The sequence below is a fragment of the Barbus barbus genome, assembly GCF_936440315.1.
Source record: "Barbus barbus genome assembly, chromosome: 39".
Lineage (NCBI taxonomy): Eukaryota > Metazoa > Chordata > Actinopteri > Cypriniformes > Cyprinidae > Barbus > Barbus barbus.
Window position 1 is genome coordinate 25,343,338 of NC_136717.1, and position 19,392 is coordinate 25,362,729.

At 37.4% G+C, this 19,392-nt stretch overlaps 2 protein-coding genes across 2 annotated transcripts in view; one reads left to right on the forward strand and one right to left on the reverse strand.

The window, feature by feature from the left end:
- LOC306859056 (tRNA-dihydrouridine(20a/20b) synthase [NAD(P)+]-like) lies at nucleotides 1-17,409 on the forward strand. The gene is made up of 13 exons (XM_079399863.1): nucleotides 1-287; nucleotides 363-484; nucleotides 1,465-1,582; nucleotides 1,975-2,097; nucleotides 2,771-2,997; nucleotides 3,414-3,663; nucleotides 6,158-6,253; nucleotides 6,323-6,423; nucleotides 10,589-10,736; nucleotides 10,818-10,953; nucleotides 11,576-11,687; nucleotides 11,773-11,873; nucleotides 15,292-17,409. Exons 1-13 carry the CDS (start codon nucleotides 181-183, stop codon nucleotides 15,325-15,327), a joined length of 1,677 nt encoding a protein of 558 aa, XP_079255989.1. The 5' UTR covers nucleotides 1-180; the 3' UTR covers nucleotides 15,328-17,409.
- Nucleotides 17,218-19,392, reverse strand: part of LOC306858807 (solute carrier organic anion transporter family member 1C1-like) — a 43,224-nt gene continuing 41,049 nt past the window's right edge. The window contains exon 15 of the mRNA XM_079399550.1: nucleotides 17,218-18,515. Within this exon, the coding sequence (XP_079255676.1) occupies nucleotides 18,275-18,515 (241 nt within the window). The 3' untranslated portion in view covers nucleotides 17,218-18,274. The remainder of the gene's footprint in view (nucleotides 18,516-19,392) is intronic.

Below are 19,392 nucleotides of genomic sequence, written 5' to 3' on the forward strand. Positions count from 1 at the left end.
ACCAACACGGAAGTGAGAAGCTACTACGCATGTGAAGCCGGTTGCATCCGCACGTGTTTTACTCTAATGTTTTACTGTTCAGAACTCGGTTTTTAACGGAATACATGCGTCTTGTTTGTAATAAAAATGGAATATATTTTTAATATTGAGTATTTGAACCGCGCGTTTTTCCAGTGAATCATGACGGAGGTCCAAAGTAAAGTCCCAGAGGACAGGGGGAATATGATGGAGCTGTTTAACAGGGGAAGGCCAGTCCGAGTGTGTGCACCCATGGTCCGCTACTCGAAGTGAGAGACGCAACACTGGATTGATTCCTGTAATGTAGGCGGGTGTTCTGAACGTTGTTTATTCTTGCTGTTCAGGTTGGCTTTCAGATGTTTGGTGAGGAAATATGACTGTGATGTGTGTTTCACCCCAATGATCATTGCAGCTGATTTCATGCGCTCTGCAAAAGCCAGAGACAGTGAATTCACCACCAATAAGAGTAAGCTTTTTCTTCTAGTTGTCCTCTAAGCCAGTGGTTCTCAACTGGTTTTACGTCGTACATCAAAATTGTCATGCTTTATTAAAGTGATTTATCAAACAAAACATTGCCATCAATCATGAAAATGCATGCATATTACCATACACTACATGGGTGCAGCAATATCAAATACATAGTTTTTTTAGGATGGGAGGGGGTGAAATATGTATTTATTTACTTATTTATTTTTAATGTGATCATCACAAACAAATATTCTACTAGAATGTTTTTATTTTTGTTTGTGTGCATTTCTCTGTTTTTCATGCTGAGTTTATTACAGTATTACCGCATGGCATTGTTTAAATGGGAAAATTTATAATTTTGGTGATGCATAAAAATTGCCAGCTTAACATATGCAGAAACAGATGGCCAGATATTATTATTGACTATATAATCAAGTGACAGTAGAATCTATGCTAAAATAACAACGTTTGAGCATGCAAACTTTAACATTAACAGCAAGAATTAAGTATTTATTTAATTTTGCATTATTTTATGCATGCATTTTCCCTGCTGTCTGCAACAAGACTGATTATTTCAGCTAAAAACTCAGCTTTAGGTGTAGTGAAAGTAGACAAATGTAAATCTAACAGACCTAGCTGAACCACTGCAATATTAGTGAATCTTTTCAAATATAATTTGTTTTACACACAAATACAAATCATTAAACAGCGAAAACCATGCATCATCCATATGTTGCTGCACAGTATTAACATTTTCAGTTATTTCCCCTAATCATTTCCAGACAGGAATACATTTAATTGTCCGAATATTTTATTGGTGTAAAATTTCCCCAAATTTGTTATTGTGGAAATTATCCTGGTTTCTCATAAACTCATATTTGACCTCAGTGAGACTAATTTAATGCGAGGCAACCTTTTACTTTTCATTTGCACAGCTTTCTGCTCAATAATTACAAATGACATTTGTTTGCTTCTTAGCTGACCGACCCTTGATCGTCCAGTTTGCGGCGAAGGATGCACAGACGCTGGCAGACGCGGCGTGTGTGGTTTCCCCTTTCTCAGATGGCGTGGATTTGAACTGCGGCTGTCCACAAAGGTAATGCTAATATTCACAGTATGTTTAAAACGTGTGCAAATATTTACCCTGAATGACAGTTGACACAAGATTTTAAAAGGAGTGCATTAAACAGGGGATGTGGGTTGACTTTTTCAACATATATGTAAAAAAATTGCTGTGCAGGGTCAGATCTGCTGAATGTTTTCTGAATTTAATGCAAAACCTGGATTTAACTGTGTTAAATGGAGACAAGGGCACTAAACTTAAACTGTAATCAAATTACCCAAAATAATTAATAAACAAACACAGTAGGGGTGATAAAATGTCCGATTTTGTAATTCTATTTAATGGTTTAATTCTATTGAGGTTTGAACATTTTCTGCACAAATGGCATTTGTAGCATCTGGAAATTGCTCTGGTTTTCGTTGCAGGTGGGCCGTGTCTGAAGGCTACGGTGCGTGTCTGATTAACAAACCTGAGCTAGTCAAAGACATGGTTCGACATGTCCGAAACCAAATCGACAATCCCAACTATACAGTATCCATTAAAATAAGGTAAGAATATGATTTCTTGACTTTAAAATGTGCTCATGACAAGGAGTATTCAGGGTTGCAAGTGAAGTCAAAGTGACACAACATTACAGAGATTTACAAGCAGAAAATATGAAGCTTGTATATTTTTTTTTGAAAAGTTGAAATGAATTTTGAAACTTTTAAACACTATTTAAAGACGTCGACAGAGAATATAACTATATAACAGCTGTTTATATAAAGTTGGTTATTAAAGTATGTCCAACTTTATCTGCATGCGTACAGGATACTTTCATGAAGCTATATATATATAGCTTTCCATTGATGCATGGTTTGTTATGATAGGACAATATTTGGCCGAGATACAACTTTTTGAAAATCTGGAATCTGAGGGTGCAAAAAAATCTAAATATTGAGAAAATCGCCTTTAAATTTGCTCAAATGAAGTTCTTAGCAATGCATATTACTAATCAAAAATGAAGTTTTGATATATTTACAGTAGGACATTTACAAAATATCTTCATGGATCATGATCTTTACTTAATATCCTAATGATTTTTGGCATAAAAGAAAAATCAATAATATTGACCCATACAATGTATTTTTGGCTATTGCTACAAATATACCCCAGCGACTTCAGACTGCTTTTGTGCTCCAGGGATACACACACATATATAATAATGTGGCTTGTCCTCAGAATTCACAAGGATATCAGGGAGACGGTGGATCTCTGTCAGAAGGTGGAAGCAGCAGGAGTCTCATGGATTACAGTTCACGGTCGTACATCTGATGAGAGGCACCAGTCCGTTCACTACGATGCCATTAAGACCATCAAAGACAGTCTTTCCATCCCGGTCATCGCTAACGGTGACATCAAGAGCATGCAGGACGTGGAGGCCATCTATGAGCTCACAGGGGTGGACGGTGCGTGTCATTTAATTGGCATCTGATTTAGTTTCTATTGCTGTTTGTGGGGAAGTCGTGGCCTAATGGTTAGAGAGTCGGACTCGTAATCCAAAGGTTGCGGGTTCGAGTCTCGGGCCGGCAGGGATTGTAGGTGGGGGGAGTGAATGTCCAGCACTTTCTCCACCCTCAATACCACGACTGAGGTGCCCTTGAGCAAGGCACCGAACCCCCAACTGCTCCCCGGGCGCCGCAGCATAAATGGCTGCCCACTGCTCCGGGTGTGTGTTCACGGTGTGTGTTCACTGCTGTGTGTGTGCACTTTGGATGGGATAAATGCAGAGCACGAATTCCGAGTATGGGTCACCATACTTGGCCGTATGTCACTTCACTTCACTTGTTTTTGCTGTTTTGTCTCTGATATTTTTGGACTTCAGGTGTGATGGCTGCTCGGGGATTGCTGGCCAATCCTGCCATGTTTGCCGGGTATGAGGAGACGCCGCTGCAGTGCGTGTGGGACTGGGTGGACATCGCTGTGGAACATGGAACCCCATTCACCTGTTTCCACCATCACCTGATTTACATGCTGGAGCGAATCAGCTCTCAGCCCGAGAGGAGAGTGTTCAATAATTTATCCAGTACATCTGCCGTCATTGACTTCCTTCACAGTACATACGGCTCCACATAGTTGTTTTTAATGAATGCATTGTTTTATAAGTTGTAATAAAGGCACTAATAAAAAAAACATCTGCATATGTTTGCTGTTTTATGCTGAAAAATGAATATCATTGAAAAAAGATGAATTAATTTAAAAATAAATGTTAAATAGTTTCTTACCAGGGTCAAATCATCCATTTCTATATATTTTTTTGTCATTTGAACCTCTTTCACCTAACATATTTACTTGAAGCACTCCTCAGATTTTAAAATAAATATTTTAATAATGAACTATCACATATGCATATTCATGGGTCAAAGATCACATGGCATGCAGGTAAACAATTAAAATATTTCATGTTTTAGTGAGTTATTTTAAATGTTAATATCAATTTTATTTAAAAATTATTTTAATTTGACATTTTTATGAGCGTTAAACTCATAAACCCTCTGCTGTTCCTTCACAAACCCCAGTTTGGGAAACCTTGACATAATGTAATGTTCAATGCACTTCATATTGTTAATACCAATCTCAATACCACGACTGAGGTGAGACCCTTGAGCAAGGCACCAAACCCCCAACTGCTCCGGGTGTATGTTCACTATAGTGTGTTCACTTGGATGGGTTAAAATTGGGTATGGGTCACCATACTTGGCCACACACCACATTTTTTTTTTTTTTTTTTTATTATCCTATTTAAATCAATGTCACAAATGAGTTAGGTCAAAAGTAATCAGAAGTATATATATATATATGTAACTAATCTACCCAGATAGAACATATATACAGATGTGATCATTAGCCAATGTTAGAAATCTTTTATGTTTCAGATTGAAATTTGTAACCACTGAGCCACAGAGGATGTTAGATAACACTGGTTTTGTTTTTAAGGTGATTTAGTATAATTTTAGACTAATTAAAAGGTGGTGATTGGAGGATTTGAACACATCTTTGTCACAGCTTCACTTAACTACTACACCACTGAACCTCAGATAAATGGAGTTGTTTTCTTTTTGTCTTTGTTGTTTAAACCTTGTAAGCATGAACAATTATCTCTATACCACAGAGTTGTTTTTGATATTTTTTTTATTATGCTCTCTCTCTCTCTTTTTATTGTTTAAACCAGGGCTGTCCAAACTCGGTCCTGGAGGGCCGGTGTCCTGCAGAGTTTGGCTCCAACCCTAATTAAACACACCTGAAGCAGCTAATCAAGCTCTTACTAGGCATACTAGAAACTGGTGATTTTAGTAAATTGCATCGCTGCAAATTGAGTCGAATAAAGTTATTTGCATTTCGCTAGCCTGTGGTGATTTTTGTGAATTATTGCCTTGCAAATTAAGTCTATTGAAAAACAGGTTTGCATCACTGCAAATTGTGCAAAATAAACTTAATTGCTTTTATGAATTACAGTGCTACAAATCGAGTCTATTTTAAAAAAAAATTATTAATGATTTATTGTCAACAACTAGCATGTGCAATGCCATCTCCCACTGTATAACAAAGAACATTTCACATGCATCAACAAGAAGGAACAAGGAGAGGTACATAAGCATCAGTTTACAGACAAATGTATAAATAAATGTATAATTATACATATTTTGCACTTCCATAGGATACAAATCGAGACTATTTAACTTATCTGATCAAACAAAAATATCTGGGTAAGTTGAGTTATTCTTTGTTAAATGTTTAAGATGCATCTGAGTGCATTATTATTATTATTAGCGCCACATGCATGATTGTTCTGTTTAAAATATAGTTGTTTTCTATTAGCTTTTGGTTTTATTTATCAGTTGCTCGTCTGCTATTAACAATAGCATGATTGCAATTATAGCATTTCAATATTTTCTTGTGAAAAACACTTTATTCGGTTAGTTTTGTCTGTTTCATGTTGATTGACAGGCGCTCGCGCAACATGAAAAGTGCGCGGTGTAATGACGTCACTCGCGTGAGACGGAAGTGCTGTGTTCAGTTCAGTTCAGTTTACTTTTCCCGAATTGTGTGCTTCGTCCGAGATTTCCCTGGAGGTTTTCTTCTTTCGCAGGTGAGATGTAAACATACCGCCTTTCCGCTTCTGTGGATGGTGGCCTAATTGCTAGTTTATCTGCGTTTGAGTTTTGCTGTATGTTCATTTCCTGTTTGATCGCATCTTATCCTGAAAGTTATTCGTTTACACTTAATATTCAGTATAATTCAACACTTATGCGTTTGTACAACATGAACATGGCTATATGAAATCTGCACTGCTGTCTGATAACTGCACTGTACTTCTAAATACTGTTATTATATGTTTTGTGTGGTAAACATGAGACATGTTTCCTGTTAATGAACATTGTGTCAAAGTGTGGAAGACCTTTGATTCAGGCATAATGCCATAAATAGATTATCTGAGAGTAATCACAGCTTTGATTAGTAAGGCATTATGCATTTTTTTCAATCTGTTGCATCATTACCTAAACGTACAGGTATATAAAAGACCAACACATTTGTTTCTTTATTACTATTTTTGTCATACAGCTGATACAAAATGACATTGCAGTGGACTGCGGTTGCATCTTTCTTGTATGTGGAGATTGGCGTTCTTGTCATCTTATGTCTGCCTTTCATCTCCGCTCAAAGGTAAAATTTCAATCTACTTTTGTTTGCTGTTGTTGTCCTCTTGCTCTTTACTGATGTCTATGTTTGCAGATGGCAGAGTATTTTCAAATGGAGCATCTGGAACCGTCTTTCTCAGTTCTGGAACAAGGGCTTTCTCACCATGATAATAATCCTCATCGTTCTCTTTCTTGGTATGTCATTTTCTAGATTTATTGCCTTGTCTTAAAGAAATAGTTTGCCTAAAACTGAAAATTTGCTGATGGTTTACTCACCCTCAGGTCATCCAAGATATGAGTTTGTTTCTTCATCAGATTTGGAGAAATGTAGCATTACATCACTTGCTCACCAATAGCTCCTCTGCAGTGAATGGGTGCCGTCAGAATGAGAGTCCAAACTAGGGCTGGGCGATATGACGATATTATCGTATATCGACAATGTCTTGTAAGTATCGCGATGTCAACAGTCAGGTAAAAGGCGATTATCGAGAAAAAAAAGACGAATGATAAACCTAGTAAATTGCAAACACAAAAAATTATAATTTTACATGACCCCATAGTCACTATACAGGTCTTTTTGCATACAAGAATTAAATAATTTAGTAGGAGGGTTGGGAATCGAAAAGCTATTCCAATTTATGAAATCAGATCAGATGGAAGGTCAGGAACCGAATTACCTGTTATAAAATTAAATTTCGATTCTGCTTCTCGATTTCTGTATGCGCATTTATTGTGATTTCAAAAGATTCAACTACAAGACGACAAAGAAATAGAACTCGCTTCTGCACTCGGGCGCTGTTTTCCGTGCTGCACGCGCACACACACACACACACACACACACACACACACACGCCGCCTCTTATATATACACGAACACTGGACTCAGCTCTCTTTCGCGCATTCTTACACATTTGAATGGACAAATACACACAGAATGATATCAAAATATCCCATAAATACAATCGGTTATGTCTTAAGTGAACTTAAAGAGTTGAGAAAGAATACAAGGGTGCATTGGATCCGTGCATTGACAGCAGCCGCCAGTCATTAATGTTAATCAAAGAACAAAAGAAAAGAAAATCCCTCACTGATCTTGACTGAATCACTTTTGTAGCCTCGGTTTATATTTTATTTGTCGTTTTTCAGCGCTGACTACCATAATGGCAACGTGCATCTGTGTATGCGATTTTGGAGATGCGTTCCAATCCTATTTATTAGGGCTGGGTAAAAAATATCGATTCTCCGATTTTAATCGATCTTCAGTTTAACGCAACGATATCGATTCGGGAAATCCCCGAATCGATTCTTAATGCGCGTGCTTCACGTAAGAGGATATGAATATTCACCTCGCGTCCTGAAGGTGTCACCATCTATAGATATACTTACCTGGCAGGGGAGACACCATGATCAAGAAGGCGGTTCACCCAGGGCGAGGCTTGGCCACGGTGTGTGTGTTCACTGCTGTGTGTGTGTGTGTGTGTGTGTGTGTGTGTGTGTGTGTGTTCACTGCTGTGTGTGTGCGCGTTGGATGGGTTAAATGCAGAGCACGAATTCCGAGTATGGGTCACCATACTTGGCTGAATGTCACTTCACTTATCTTTTGAATTGCTCCACTAAAAAAAACAACTGTGTGCACCCTATTATTAATGTAGATGTGTATTTCAGTAATAAACTTAAGTAGGAGAGTTTCAGTTACCAGCATTTATATCAAAATATGGATCCCATGTCTGCAAAACTAACATTTTAAATGAAATATTGATAGCTAATCGATATCGAATCGAAACCATAAAAATAAGAATCGAATCGCAGAATTGGTCACAATACCCAGCCCTACTATTTATCCTTATTTAGGGTATAGACCTATTGGTCCCACTTTATTTTAGGTGGCCTTAACTACTATGTACTTACATTTAAATTAATCATTTGGTACAATGAAAGTATTGTGTACATACATGTTTTTACATTGTACTTATATTTGTAAAAATACCTATATGTAATTACATCTGTAATTACATTTATAATTACACTGTTGACCCATCCCTTACAACTTAACCCACCCTTAAACCTACCCATACCACCAAACCTGTCCCTAACCTTACCCATATCCCCCCTCAATTGCAGCAATAGTGTTTTGAAATACAATACGAACACAATAAGTACATTGTACTTATTTTTTGATGTAAGTACATAGTAGTTAAGGCCACCTAATATAAAGTGTGACCGACCTATTCTATTTTGATCTGCAGTTTAATAAAAGTTAAACAGAAAAAAGAAAAATAGTAGCACTGCATGTGTTTCTGAATATTTATTTAAACAATGTATAACGATGAAAAACCACAAACATGACGGTTATAATTAAAATATGCAAATTCCTTCACAACGCACATTTTTACAGATTTTTTTAAACGGTGTATGCAGTATAATTAAGCTGAGATATAGCACTTTAAATTCTTAATTCATTTGCAACAAAACTATAAAGTTTTGTTGCAAACAGATTAAGGCATTATAGTTCTAGCCTAGGCTTATCTCAGCATGCACGCGTTCAGAGTTTCGGCAGCCCAACACTGAAAATTATATTGTGGGCATTGTATTTTGAATAATAAAACAAAAATTATAAAAATTAAAATACAAAAATGAAATTTAAAAATTACCCCGCTTCTAAATAAAAAGTAGTTATTTTTATTTCGTTAAAAACGGGCCAAAAGAGACCTCTGAACTAGGCTACCGGAAAAGAAAAAAAAACCCGTCAACGTTTTTGCTCAGAATTCGTTTTTAATCCCTGCATGATTTTAGTCATACATGATAAATATCAAACAGCCTACGTTATAGCTTGACTACAAGTTTTAAAACAACGCAACAATTGTTGTATTCAAGGACATTATACTTACCATCATGAAATGTCTACAGTGCCAAAAAGAAAGAGAGACATCGGAAAATAGGCATATTTTATTCAAGATATTAAATGAATGAATGAATGGAGGCATTTATTAATGACATCAACATGCATTTATTATGTCCAACTTCACCATGATGAACTTAAAATTGGGTTCTATTATTTTTCCTCAACAGTTCTCCTCACAAAACAAAATTCTTTTCAAACTTGATAAGAACAGAATGGAAATTATTAGCAACACCAATATAACAGTAAAGCTAATGTTTTCTGTTAGTTTAAACACAAACTATGAAAAAGTAAAAACGAAACTTTAATGTGGCAATAATTAAAACCAAACTGAACTGAGCTGTGTTTATGGTGCATGTCGGCAATGTTGCCTCGGCTGGGGCGGGGCGTGGTGGAGGTGGAGCTTGGGTAGAGGATATTATCGGATATCGGGATATTTTTTACGCCGATTATCGATAAGATATTTTTGACATATCGCCCAGCCCTAGTCCAAACAGCTGATAAAAACATAACAATAATCCACAAGTAATCCACACCACTCCAGTCCATCAGTTAACATCTTATAAAGCCGAAAGCTGTGTTTGTAAGAAACAAATCCACCATAAAGACGTTTTAATTTCAAACTTACACTTCTGGCCAAAATATAAGTCCATAATTCATTATAATGTTTCCTCCAGTGAAAGTCCATCTCCTGTTGTCTCTCACATTAAAATCCACCCACATATTTGTTTAGAGCTGTTTTGGTTTGTAAGCATTACTTGATCTGTGCAGATTTCTCTCCTGATTCAGACCAGATGACTTTTTCACTGGAGGAAGCAATGCTATGGATAGAGGACTTATATTTTAGTTGAAAACGATAGTTTGAAGTTAAAAACATCTTAATGATGGATTTGTTTCTTACAAAGACGCAGCTGTATGTTAACTGGTGGATCGCTTGTGGATTATTGTGATGTTTTTATCAGCTGTTTGGACTCTCATTCTGACGGCACCCATTCACTGCAGAGGATCCATATTAATGATTTATTGTCAACAACTAGCATGTGCAATGCCATCTCCCACTGTATAACAAAGAACATTTCACATGCATCAACAAGAAGGAACAAGGAGAGGTACATAAGCATCAGTTTACAGACAAATGTATAATTATACATATTTTGCACTTCCATAGGATACAAATCGAGTCTATTTAACTTATCTGATCAAACAAAAAATATCTGGGTAAGTTGAGTTATTCTTTGTTAAATGTTTGTTAGATGCATCTGATTATTATTATTATTTTAAGCACCACATGCACGATTGTTCTGTTCTGTTTAAAATATAGTTGTTTTCTATTAGCTGTTATTATTGGTGAACAAGTGATGTAATGCTACATTTCACCAAATCTGATGAAAACAAACTCATCTGTATCTTGGATGAATTTAGATTAGAAATTACCCAAATGTGTGTTGTAACCCGCTGCAGATGCCCTGCGGGAGGTGAGGAAATACTCGAATGCTGATCAGAGCAAAGACGCCAAACTGCATCCCAACATGTTTGACCACATGCACATGAAGCTCTTCCGAGCCCAGAGGAACCTCTACATCTCTGGGTTCTCACTCTTCCTGTGGCTGTACGCATTAATCGTCATCAATGACATCGCCCGTTGGCAGGGTGTCTTGTGATATTGAACTCTGGTGCTGTTTTCTCACAGTGTCATGAGGAGAGTCATCATGCTGATTAACCAGTTGGCCACGGCCATGAGCACCAGCGCCGCGCTGCAGACTCAGGCTGAAAGCGCCAACAAAGATGCCAAGAAATACATGGAGGACAATGAGAAGCTCAAACAGGTCAAAAGCTGGAATCCCATGAAACCTGCACCACATTTCACACTGAAATCAAAAGTCTGATCTATAGAAATAATATTTTCAATTAAGAATTTATCTGTGATCAAAATAATGCAAAACATGTATAATGAAACCTGCACCAAATTTCACCCCAAAATCAAAAGACAGAAATAACAAATGATATTTTTAATAACGCCTTTCATTTTTATCAAAATAATGTAATAAAGTACTCATTATGTAACTTTTTTTCTTTTGGGGTGAAATATGACCTGGACATTCACTTTTTACAGCAGTTAATTATCAAGTTATCCAAGTGATTAAACATGGATGAGAAGGAATAAAAGTAATATTTTCAAGAATTTAATTGTCATATAATTGTCAAATAATTTTTACTTCAATGAAATCTGCACAACATTTTACCCAAAAATCAAAAGACAAGAAACAAAATAGTTTTATATTTTGCAAAAAATTAATTAAAATAAAATTTTCGGGTTAAATATAAATAATATCAAGTTATCAAAGTTATAATCCTGGTTGAGGCGGAATAGAATTATTGTAGTGTTTGAGGAACTGGTGTCCATAAAGTCCCTTTAGTAATAGAAGAACAAACTGTTGTCATCCTCAGGCTCTTACAGATGGTAAAGGACAAGGAGGGAAGCCACAAGATCCAGAAGAGAACAAACTGCTGAAGAGAGAGGTGCAGGGACTGACGGAGGAGCTCAAGAGCAGCACAGATGGTGAGCACAAGCCCGACCGACACTTCACACTCGTTCTGCTTCACAATTACAAACAAATGATCTACGGCTGTTTGCTTTTCTGTAGCTCTGAAAAAGTCAAAGTCAGATTTGGACGCCATGAAGAAACAAAGTGAAAGACTGGCCAAAGAATATGATCGTCTCCTTCAAGAGCACCAGGAGCTTCAGGTAACACTCACCTGTATTTCAAACCAACCGTATGATATTATACATGTGCTTAGAAAGTAGCAGTTATTATCATTAATTAAATACAAACCCGATTCCAAAAAAGTTGGGACACTGTACAAATTGTGAATAAAAACAGAAAGCAATGATGTGGAAGTTTCAAATTTCAATATTTTATTCAGAATATAACATAGATGACATATCAAATGTTTAAACTGAGAAAATTTATCATTTTAAGGGAAAAATAAGTTTATTTTAAATTTCATGGCATCAACACATCTCAAAAAAGTTGGGACAAGGCCATGTTTACCACTGTGTGGCATCCCCTCTTCTTTTTATAAGAGTCTGCAAACGTCTGGGGACTGAGGAGACAAGTTGCTCAAGTTTAGGAATGGGAATGTTGTCCCATTCTTGTCTAATACAGGCTTCTAGTTGCTCAACTGTCTTAGGTCTTTGTCGCATCTTCCTCTTTATGATGCGCCAAATGTTTTCTATGGGTGAAAGATCTGGACTGCAGGCTGGCCATTTCAGTGCCCGGATCCTCCTCCTACGCAGCCATGATGTTGTAATTGATGCAGTATGTGGTCTGGCATTGTCATGTTGGAAAATGCAAGGTCTTCCCTGAAAGAGACAACATCTGGATGGGAGCATATGTTGTTCTAGAACTTGGATATACCTTTCAGCATTGATGGTGCCTTTCCAGATGTGTAAGCTGCCCATGCCACACGCACTCATGCAACCCCATACCATCAGAGATGCAGGCTTCTGAACTGAGCGCTGATAACAACTTGAGTTGTCCTTGCCCTCTTTAGTCCGGATGACATGGCGTCCCAATTTTCCAAAAAGAACTTCAAATTTTGATTTGTCTGACCACAGAACAGTTTTCCACTTTGCCACAGTCCATTTTAAATAAGCCTTGGCCCAGAAAAAACGCCTGCGCTTCTGGATCATGTTTAGATATGGCTTCTTTTTTGACCTATAGAGTTTTAGCCGGCAACGGCGAATGGCACGGTGGATTGTGTTCACCGACAATGTTTTCTGGAAGTATTCCTGAGCCCATGTTGTGATTTCCATTACAGTAGCATTCCTGTTTGTGATGCAGTGCCGTCTAAGGGCCCGAAGATCACGGGCATCCAGTATGGTTTTTCGGCCTTGACCCTTACACACAGAGATTGTTCCAGATTCTCTGAATCTTTGGATGATATTATGCACTGTAGATGATGATAAATTCAAACTCTTTGCAATTTTTCTCTGAGAAACTCCTTTCTGATATTGCTCCACTTTTTTTCACTGCAGCATTGGGGGAATTGGTGATCCTCTTGCCATCTTGACTTCTGAGAGACACTGCCACTCTGAGAGGCTCTTTTTATACCCAATCATGTTGCCAATTGACCTAATAAGTTGCAAATTTGTATTATATTGGATTGGATTGGATTCAATTTATTGTCATTGCACATGTAGATACAAGGCAACGAAATGCAATAGAGAAGAAAAATACAGCACAACATGAGGAAAGGAAGGAGAAAAAAATAATCCTCACACTATGCTCCTGAACGGGAGTACAGTGTGAGAACAGACAAAAAACCTCAGCATAGAGCACAGTTAATACAGGAACTTGCAGAGAATAATCCAGTTCAGACGACCAGCCATCCGGTCTGCAGCCATTACAGCGCTAACCCAGACCCGTTATCAGACTGACGGGACACAGCAATTGCCATGGAAACGACCTTGGCCGGAGCCCAAACGCTCGACAATCACAAGGTGTCTGTTGAGGGGGGGAGGGAAGAAAGAGCGTCTCCCTGCAGCATTCGTCCGGGGAGTTAGATTCCAGAACAACCTTGCCAAGCTGTTCTGTTGTTTTGGGAAGCCGAAAAGAGATAAGATTGTTTGGTCTTTGGGCGAACAGCTGCCTAATTTCACAGCTATTCTCATTGTCCATTCTGATCTCCTTGTCCATCAATTTTCCTTTCCAAAGCCGAGAGCTTATCCGTGATCGAATCCATATTGCGGTTAATAGTCTCTGTCTCAAGAGGCGACCGCTCTGCCGACTGCTTCAATCATGACGGGCAGCCTTGTGAGGTTTTGGACAGCTGTTCCCGTCTCCTTAATTCTCCGATAATTCAGGGCAACGCCTAATCCAATCAGCAGAAACCCAGTTATCATGGTTCCGAATAGGTAGATGTCTTCAATGTCCTCCACGGAAAGAGCCGCCAGACACACGACCCGCCACCTCTCCCATGCGTCCATCGTGTAGCCAGCTGCGAAAGTTCCAGCAGGACACCCGGGCTCTCCCGATCCCAAACTTCTAGTCGAGAAGATGGTGTCAATTGCGTTAAGAGACCAGTTGATCAGATCCATAATTTCGGTTTTGTCGAATAGTGCAGAGAGAGAGTCTCTTCAGTGTTAGACAAGGACAACATATACTTATATGTACATTTAACTTTCCCAACTTTTTTGGAATGTGTAGCTCTCATGAAATCCAAAATGTGCCAATATTTGGCATGACATTTCAAAATGTCTCACTTTCAACATTTGATATGTTATCTATATTCTATTGTGAATAAAATATAAGTTTGAGATTTGTAAATTATTGCAATCCTTTTTTATTCGTAATTTGTACAGTGTCCCAACTTTTTTGGAATCGGGTTTGTAAATAAAAAAAGTAACTGAAAAAAACAAACAAACTAAAACTGAAGTACTAAAATAACAAACTATATAAACATTTACCAAAAACTATAAATAAAATCAAAATTACTAATACTCTTAAATTAAAGTGAAAATATAAATATTTAAATATAACTAACACTTAATAAAAACTATATAGACATTTATAAATATTTAAATATAACTAACATTTAATAAAAAACTATATAGACATTTATAAAAAATACAAACTTTAAAAATAAAAACAATACAACTTTCTTATACATCTAAAGTACTAAAATTCCAAACTACACAGACAAATCAAAGACAAAATTGCTAAAACTTTAAAATTAAAAAGTATATATAAATATGAACTGTGATATAAAAATAAATATTTTCAATAAAAAAAATCTAACTTTTATCAGTGATACTAAAATAACGAAGTAGTGGATATTTTAAATCTATATGGTTTCGCATGTTTTAAACCAATACTGCATGTTTCGGATAATCCCATCAAAATATCATAATAAAATAACAGTAAAAAAAGATTAATTATCATTTGAAATCTAGCAGATAGAATATAAATAATAAATAAATATTAATAAACTACACTTATACTGTAAATGCTTAATAAACTACACTTATACTGTAAAATTTCGACAAAATTAGTAAAAAGAGGTTATTTGTTACAGATAAACAGTAAGGAATATCATATGACCAAGAACAATACAAAATCACGTATTTACAAATTACATAAGAATTTTTCTTATTTTTTTAGAATCAGCTGGACAGTGGAGACAAAAAAGGCAACTAGGCAAGCGGACGCATTGGAAACCTGTACGTTATTGCACGATAGTCACGATCATGCTCAGTTCCTCCCACATGCACTCACCTCGTAGCATGACATGCAAACTGTTATGAGTTTCTCAGTTCATGATATCACATCCTGTCAGGTTACCTGCTCGCCACACATCTGATATAGCAGTTTTTTGGCTTTGATCCCTCTGGTTTTGATGTTGAAGCGGTGCAGCGCTGTATTTTGAGATTGCTGCATAATGCAGCTGTCTGCGAATAGAGCGACTGAAACCCAACACTCATTGATGTGTTTACAGGAAACCACAGTCCAACAAAGCCACAGTGACTGATGTTTGCATGTCGCTTTGTGATATCCCTCGTGTTGCTTTCCTTCTCCTCTGCTTGATTCTCTCCCTTATTTTGTTTAAAAGTGCATATCAAACCAGGTTAATATCCACAAACGTGAGTCAACAGTAGTACGATTGTAATGCTTCCTCAAGTACTTTTCCACAATATTTCCATTCATATTTTCCAAAGAAGACATAATGCAAGCCTATCTAAGATGACATGCATTACAGGCTACGTTAGTCATTTGATCAACTTTAATTAAGAAGAATAAAAGCGTATACACATAAACAACGGGTAAGAAGTAAACATCACAATGAGACCATTTATTTCCGGGCTGAGCAAACGGTCTGTTAGTGAGCGGTTAGTGTGTTTGTTCTAGAGTCTGGAGAGGTAGGTCAATTACACCTGAGTTCAAATGCTGTTAGTTGTTAAACAAATGCTAATTGATATAAAAATGTTTATTACTATTAAGCACATTTTTATGGAAACTTGTTTCTGCCATGGGATCAAAATCTTTAAGGTAATTGTGACTTTTTAGCTCACAAATCAGACTTTTTTTTCTCAAGAGTTGCAAGATATAAACTTGGAATTCTGAGAAAAAAGTCAGAATTACTAGATGTAAACTTGCAATTGTGAGAAAAAGGCTTATTTTTTAGTCCATTGCAGAAGAAAAAAATAGCGAGAACAAGAAATGCACATATAATCAGAATTTTGAGTTTATATTTTGTAATATATCTCTTAACATTTTATATCTCACAATTCTGAGTTTACATCTCATTTCCCCCCCATAAAATTGCGAGAAAAACATCGGAATTAATATCACAATTATGAAGTTTTTTTCTTGAATATACATAACAATGAATTAAAAGAAAAAAAACTCCAGATGCATTACACTGAAGATAACTATTCATTTTCTTTATGTAAAACATAGCTTGCATTATTTTTTCTTTTCTGATTGTAGGGTTAAATCTGACCTGGACATGTTTTGGTGAGATTCGCTTTGTTATTAGGGCTGGGTATTTTATGTCATTGTTCGTCTATTCTAGTCACAAAATTTTACAATTAAAACTATTTAGACTTGTGTGAAGATTAAAAGACTGAAAATGTAAGACAGAAAAAAAACGCGGCTAAATCAGATTTTGGTAATAAGATTATAATTTTTTTCATTTACTAAGAATAAGCCGTCACCCACCCCGTGGGTGTTAAAATCATGCTGTCAGTACATGCGTCTATGATGCACGAGGCTACCACGCTCACTTCCTCTCCCTCAGACGCAGGAAAATTAGGACAAAACCAAAAATGTTCTTAGCTGTCATTGCTATGCAAGCTTGTATGGTCGTCTGATTCCTTAATGATGGAAAACGGTCTGAAATGTCTTATAAGGGGATTGTTTATGCCTTTCCTGTCAAATGTGATCGAATATGCTATTTTATGAATCCTATGTTCTTCTAACGGGTGCAGAAATCACCTGTCTAAGTGCCTCGTTTACATTCTGCTTTGATTGTATATGCCATTTTCACGATTAAAGTGAAAAACGCTACTGATTGTGGATCTTTCTCGAAATGTAGTAAATCATTCATTTTATTTTTGAGAACGTATCTAATATTTCACATAAATGCATTTTTTCACACATCACTTTGAAGTATACAAAAAACATCAGCAAATAAAATTCTGTACTGCCTAACGTAAAAGCAAGTAATAAATGCCCCTTGTTTTATTTGCTTAAGTCACAAATAAAAACCCTTTGCTCGGTTGTTACTGGTAAAAGTCCGTTGCCCGAAATGAACAAATCTTGCCAAGGACAAAGGAACATTTTCGCCAGCTGAAACCAGACAACGATTTATACAAGTATATAAAAGAATAATTATTTGCAAATTTGAGGAACAATTGATTGAACGACCTGAGAATAGACCATGTTAACTTTGACCTTCTTGTACTTTTTTTTTTTTTTTTTTTGGCACAGGAATGCACCCGTTCACACATAACGACACACACACACAACATTTCTCACAGTGACATTGCACAACATCGATCATGAAGATGATTACTTGCATACCCACGGCGTTTGCACAGTTCTGGCCCGTTCCTCGCGCGTTTCTTAAACCGAAGGAACTGGTGACACTGAAAAGCACAACGGTGAGCGTTTCGTTCCTTCATGACAACACAAATGGGACGCAATTGGAGTTATCCAACAACATAGTCAACCTGTAGCCCGCTTAACAAGGCCTACCTATATTAAGCACACAGTATCGTGGTCAACTGTTTCAGGCATCTATCTGAGTGTATGGCAGAAGAGAGAGATACGACGGACGTGATCATGTGCCCACAAGGTGTTATCCTTATAGGGCCTGTGCACGACGATGGCTTAAATGAGAGGAAATCCAATGCTTAATTGCCTCTAGTTGGGCATCTGGCGCTTCTAAAAGCATCTTCACGTTAAATCCATACGAGTTAGGTATTTTAAGACATTCTTCTTCTTCTTTTTTACCCAAAACATCATGTACATTCAAGAAATAAATCTACTATATAAAAAACCACATTTCACATCATTTGCACGAGTCTGATAGAAAGTGTGGAACAGGCGGCGCATCACGGCCCTGTTGCTCCCTGCGCAGACGTCACAGACGCGTCTCCCGCTCCGGGTCGTAATCTGCGGTCCGTGGGTATTGGTCCGAGTTACAGCTGTTGTTTTCTTCTTTCTTGAGGGCCTGCAGTTCGCCGGCCATGGCCCCCGTGCCTCCGTTTACCAGCGCGTTGCGCTCTTGCCGCTCAACGTGCCGTCGTAACACCACCAGACCGAGAAAGCACAGGAAGAAGGAAGCGCTCCGTAAGCCCATCGTCAGGCCCAGATATGCTATCCTGAGTGATGAAGAGTGAAAATACAGGATAATCAAATGAACACAATTACAAACTTAATCATACCAGGGTTTCTGCGGGACTTAGGAAGTCTTATTTCAGAGCAGAATATCTTGAAACTCAAGAGCATTAAATGTTGCATGCATTGGAAAAAAGAGAATATTTTCCTCAATATTTCCAATAACTGAACATCCTTAAAGGTGCCATAGAATGAAAAACTGTCTTTACCCTGGCATATTTAAATAATAACAGTTCTGTACATGGAAATGACATACAGTGAGCCTCAAACACCATAGTTTTCTCCTTCATATGTAAATCTCGTGATTAAAAAAGACCACTGAAAAACAGGCGAATCAGAACATAACACCGACTGTGACGCAACAGTCGGGATCACTACGCCCCCAACATTTGCATAAACCCGCCCTTGTTCTAAGCCGGCCGAACCATCAGAAGCTCTGCAGGTATTGTAAATAAACAAGCGCGGACAACAGCGAAAATAACCAAATAAATGTTATGTTCCAGGCCGTGCAGGGGGTGTGAAGTGCAGGGATGGGTTGGTGTCTGTATTCAGAAAGGCACAGAAAGCAAATAACGCGAGCCACTAAAGGGACATGGTTAGCTCCTTGCTAGCGGTAGCCTGTTACAGTACATAAGATTTCACTCTCAGTAAGGAGAGATGAGGATGATGGCGAATGACTTACAGATCCTGAGCACCACTGACAAGCATCTGATCTTGTGAAATGTGTGGTAAGTACTGTTGCTCCATAATGTAAACATAGTTTGTGTGATCGCGTCTCTTGAAAGTGAACTATAACGCGATCGATGGATCGTTCAAAAGCAGTTTCAATGCCTCGCATATTAATAACGGCTCCCTGATGCC

Bases quoted from the DNA above. Each gene is read 5' to 3' on its own strand.
- LOC306859056 (XM_079399863.1), top strand. From the start codon at position 181: ATGACGGAGGTCCAAAGTAAAGTCCCAGAGGACAGGGGGAATATGATG. The intron at 288-362 runs GTGAGAGACGCA...CTTGCTGTTCAG, and splicing joins CCCATGGTCCGCTACTCGAA to GTTGGCTTTCAGATGTTTGG. The intron at 10,954-11,575 runs GTCAAAAGCTGG...TGTCATCCTCAG, and splicing joins ACAATGAGAAGCTCAAACAG to GCTCTTACAGATGGTAAAGG.